Below are 3,564 nucleotides of genomic sequence, written 5' to 3' on the forward strand. Positions count from 1 at the left end.
GTCCGAGCAACATAGGTAATAACTCCTTTATGGGAGATTCTGTTAGAGAGTTCGACCCATCTTGTTAGAAATATGAACATGACCCAATCATATCCAATATTACCAAAAAGATTATATATAATAGGACCTTAAAGCATGATTGAGTAGACTCTGATTTTCATCTAAATGTCTGACATATGTAACTGTCCTGAGCATGAAGAGAAAAGGTGGAGCAGAAAATGTAATAGCCTCTTAAAACACAGCAGGTAGACCTCAAGGTACTTAAAGTTTAGGGATAATACATTAATTTTCGTTCGTGTGGCAGGAACTACATACACAATCACTACTATGAATAATTGCAGTTTCAGAACATGAAATGTAGACAAATATCAAGAACACTGTCTTTCTGCATAAAGGTCCCTTCAGTTCATACCTAGATGCTTCTCTAGAGAATCTGCAAGATAGTCTTGATTTTCTACAATTGGCACAGTATTTTCCAGAACCCATGGGATTATGCTATCACTCCTGTGATATTCAGAGAGGCAGAGACCACGAGAGTAACCTGGTTGTAACCATGCGCTAGAAAGCAAGGTAGTCAAAACCAGACTTACAAGGCAAAAAAAACCTCTAATCCATTTGATGGATGACTGCATATATAAAAGATGCTTGGGTATGCCAACAGCCAATTTTGGTAGGAAAACATACATCATCCTATCCCAACAATGTCCAACATGATAGTCTAGTCCAGAATGATTTCACGTTACCACAGATGGGAAATTAATTTTGCACTACCAGTAGTCTCCACAGGAACAAGAGCCATTGCGAAAATGATGGAACCGATTTGTGTCTCTCAAGATGATTTCCCTGTCCACCACCTTCGAAACAAACTTAAATGCAGTGTGGCAGTCACCACAAACTCTGATATTCTTCTTTATACGGATAGGGGACCCAGGTGGAGAGTAGAGAAGTGCAAATGCTAAAGCGAGTCGTTCACTATGGTATTGCAACCTCTCTTCCCTTTCCTGCTGATCCATAAACCAAAGCACATGGCTAGTGTCTGGGACATAGCCAATTTCCTTAATTTTATCAGTTATATTCTCCCACATGTTACGGATCTCCTTTCTCTGTGGATGGGAATCATCATTAGCTACAAACATATGAACAGCATTCTCAATCTCTACCCAACTACAAGCAGGTTCTTTCTTAACTCCACTCTCGTTCATCATTTTTCTAACTCGTGCAGCATCACTTCTCCTACCAGCAGAGGCATAGATGTTTGATAGCAAAATATGCGGCCCTGAATCATGCGGATCAAGTTCAAACACGTGTTCAGCTGCATAAACACCCAACTCCAAATTCTTATGCATCCTACAAGCTCCAAGCAAAGCTTTCCAAACAGCTGCATTTGGTTCGATTGGCATTTCATTTATGAACTTTCCAGCTCGATCAAGTTGACCTGATCGACCAAGTAGATCAACAACGGTTACATAATGTGAAATATTAGGTTCTATTTTAAATTTCTTCATCAATTCAAAGTAATGCATTCCTTTGTCTAGAAGCCCAGCATGACTGCATGCTGTAAGAGCACAAAGAAAAGTCACTTCATTAGGTTCAGGTCCTATCCTACGCATTTCCTCAAAGCACTCCACAGTTTCTTTTCCAAGTCCATGCTGAGCATAGGCAGTAAGCATTGAGTTCCAAGAGACTACATCCTTTTTCACTAACCGGTCAAAAACCTTTCGGGCATCATCAATGCTACCAGACTTAGCATACATATCAAGCAGAGTATTCCCAATAAAAGCAATAAGTTTCAACCCCGACTTGATCATATGCACATGCAACCATTTCCCAGGCTCAAGAGCTCCAATGCTTGCACAGGCTGCATAAACACTAGAGAATGTAAAATGGGACGGCTGAAAACCGCCTCTTTTCATCTCAGCAAAAAGTTTCACCGCAATTTCTCCCTCACCTTTCCTCGCATGCCCAGCAATCAAACCATTCCAAGAAACCTCATTCTTGCAACTCAACTTATCAAACACAATTTTCGCCTCATCCATCAATCCACACCTCGCATACATATCCACAAGAGCACTCCCAACATAAACATTCTCTTCATATCCACACTTCACACATATACCATGTAACTGCCTACCCGTCCCCCCACCCCCCAATCCCCCAGCAGCTTTCAGCACACTCCCAAACGTAAACTGATTCGGCATGAACCCACACCTCAACATCTCAACAAACACCCCCAACCCCTCCTCACTACCCTCATTCTGCGAATACCCAGTAATCAATGCGGTCCAAGAAACCATATCTCTCTCACGCATTTCATCAAACACCTTCCGTGCATAACCCATACACTCACACTTCGCGTACATATTAATCAACGTATTATTCGGAACAATATAATCTCTAAACCTCGACCTCAACAAGTGTTCATGAACCCTTTTCCCTTCTTTAACCCGTTTCCACTCCGTACATTTCTTCAATAACTGATTATACAACCTCGCATCTGCGTCCATTGCGCCATTGTCAATAAGGTATAGTACCAAAAGCTCACCATTTGGAGCCTTTTTTAGAAGATCTTTTTCTTGTATAACACCAATTGATGAACCCAATACTTTGTGTACCCTTTGTGGTTCTGATTCTAAGGCTACTGCACATGATGTAGAGAAAAATTGCCCAGTTATTGGGATGATTGAATTGAGAATTGATGGATTTGTTATGTGCTTTTTCATTTGTATAGCCTTTGTCATCTCTCTCACTTGCAAAAAAGTGGGAAAATGACATACATTGAGCTTCAAAGGTTAAAATGAAAGTGAAAGTTTATGCTATTAATTATTTAAATTTCAATCATTAAATACATTTGTTTTCTAGAGCTTAATTTTTATTATGTATATCTCAATTTGAAGTTGTACTTGTTTTTCTCATTTTACAAATAAATGATAATAATTTAGATCTATAATTAAGATTATTATGTCATTCAATACTATCAACTATTACTAACAACCACTTATAATCATCATTTTTCATTATAATTACTATTATCGTTACTCATCAGAATCAATAATCACTATTACTAATCGCCATTTACAACCATCACTATTAATTATCATTACCTTATTATCATTCCAACACTATCTTTATTATCAACAACCACCTTTGTATCGTTAACAACCTCTATTAATAACCATTCACTGCTGTCATTATTAATACTCCCTCCGTTTAAAAAGGGATGACTATTTTTTTTAGTCCGTTTTAAAAAAAAAATTATTTTTTTAACAATATTTTAATTTTAATTTTTTACATGACATATTTTGAACCACAAGATTAAAAGATATTTTGATACATTTAACACAACTTTAATTTAAGACCATAAGATTCAAAAGCCTTCTTTATTTTCTTAAATTTTGTGTCAAATCAAAATAAGTATTTGGTATTACTTTTATCTCGTCAGTGCTATTAACGGTCACAACTGACTATTACCAACCATTACCATGTCTTCCAACTACTACTTATCACTAGCCGCGCACTGCTAGGCATACCGACTGACTTCAAATTAAGCAAAAAACAATAGTTTGC

General features: G+C 37.6%; 1 protein-coding gene across 1 annotated transcript; it reads right to left on the reverse strand.

The window, feature by feature from the left end:
* Positions 1 to 207: 207 nt before the first annotated feature.
* Positions 208 to 2,907, reverse strand: LOC107851075 (pentatricopeptide repeat-containing protein At3g24000, mitochondrial). Its single transcript, XM_016695977.2, has one exon. It carries the CDS (start codon positions 2,736 to 2,738, stop codon positions 768 to 770), a length of 1,971 nt encoding a protein of 656 aa, XP_016551463.2. The 5' UTR covers positions 2,739 to 2,907; the 3' UTR covers positions 208 to 767.
* Positions 2,908 to 3,564: the final 657 nt, after the last annotated feature.

This window comes from Capsicum annuum, chromosome 12 (assembly GCF_002878395.1).
Source record: "Capsicum annuum cultivar UCD-10X-F1 chromosome 12, UCD10Xv1.1, whole genome shotgun sequence".
Lineage (NCBI taxonomy): Eukaryota > Viridiplantae > Streptophyta > Magnoliopsida > Solanales > Solanaceae > Capsicum > Capsicum annuum.

Coding starts and splice junctions, on each gene's coding strand:
- LOC107851075 (XM_016695977.2), bottom strand. CDS start 2,738: ATGACAAAGGCTATACAAATGAAAAAGCACATAACAAATCCATCAATT.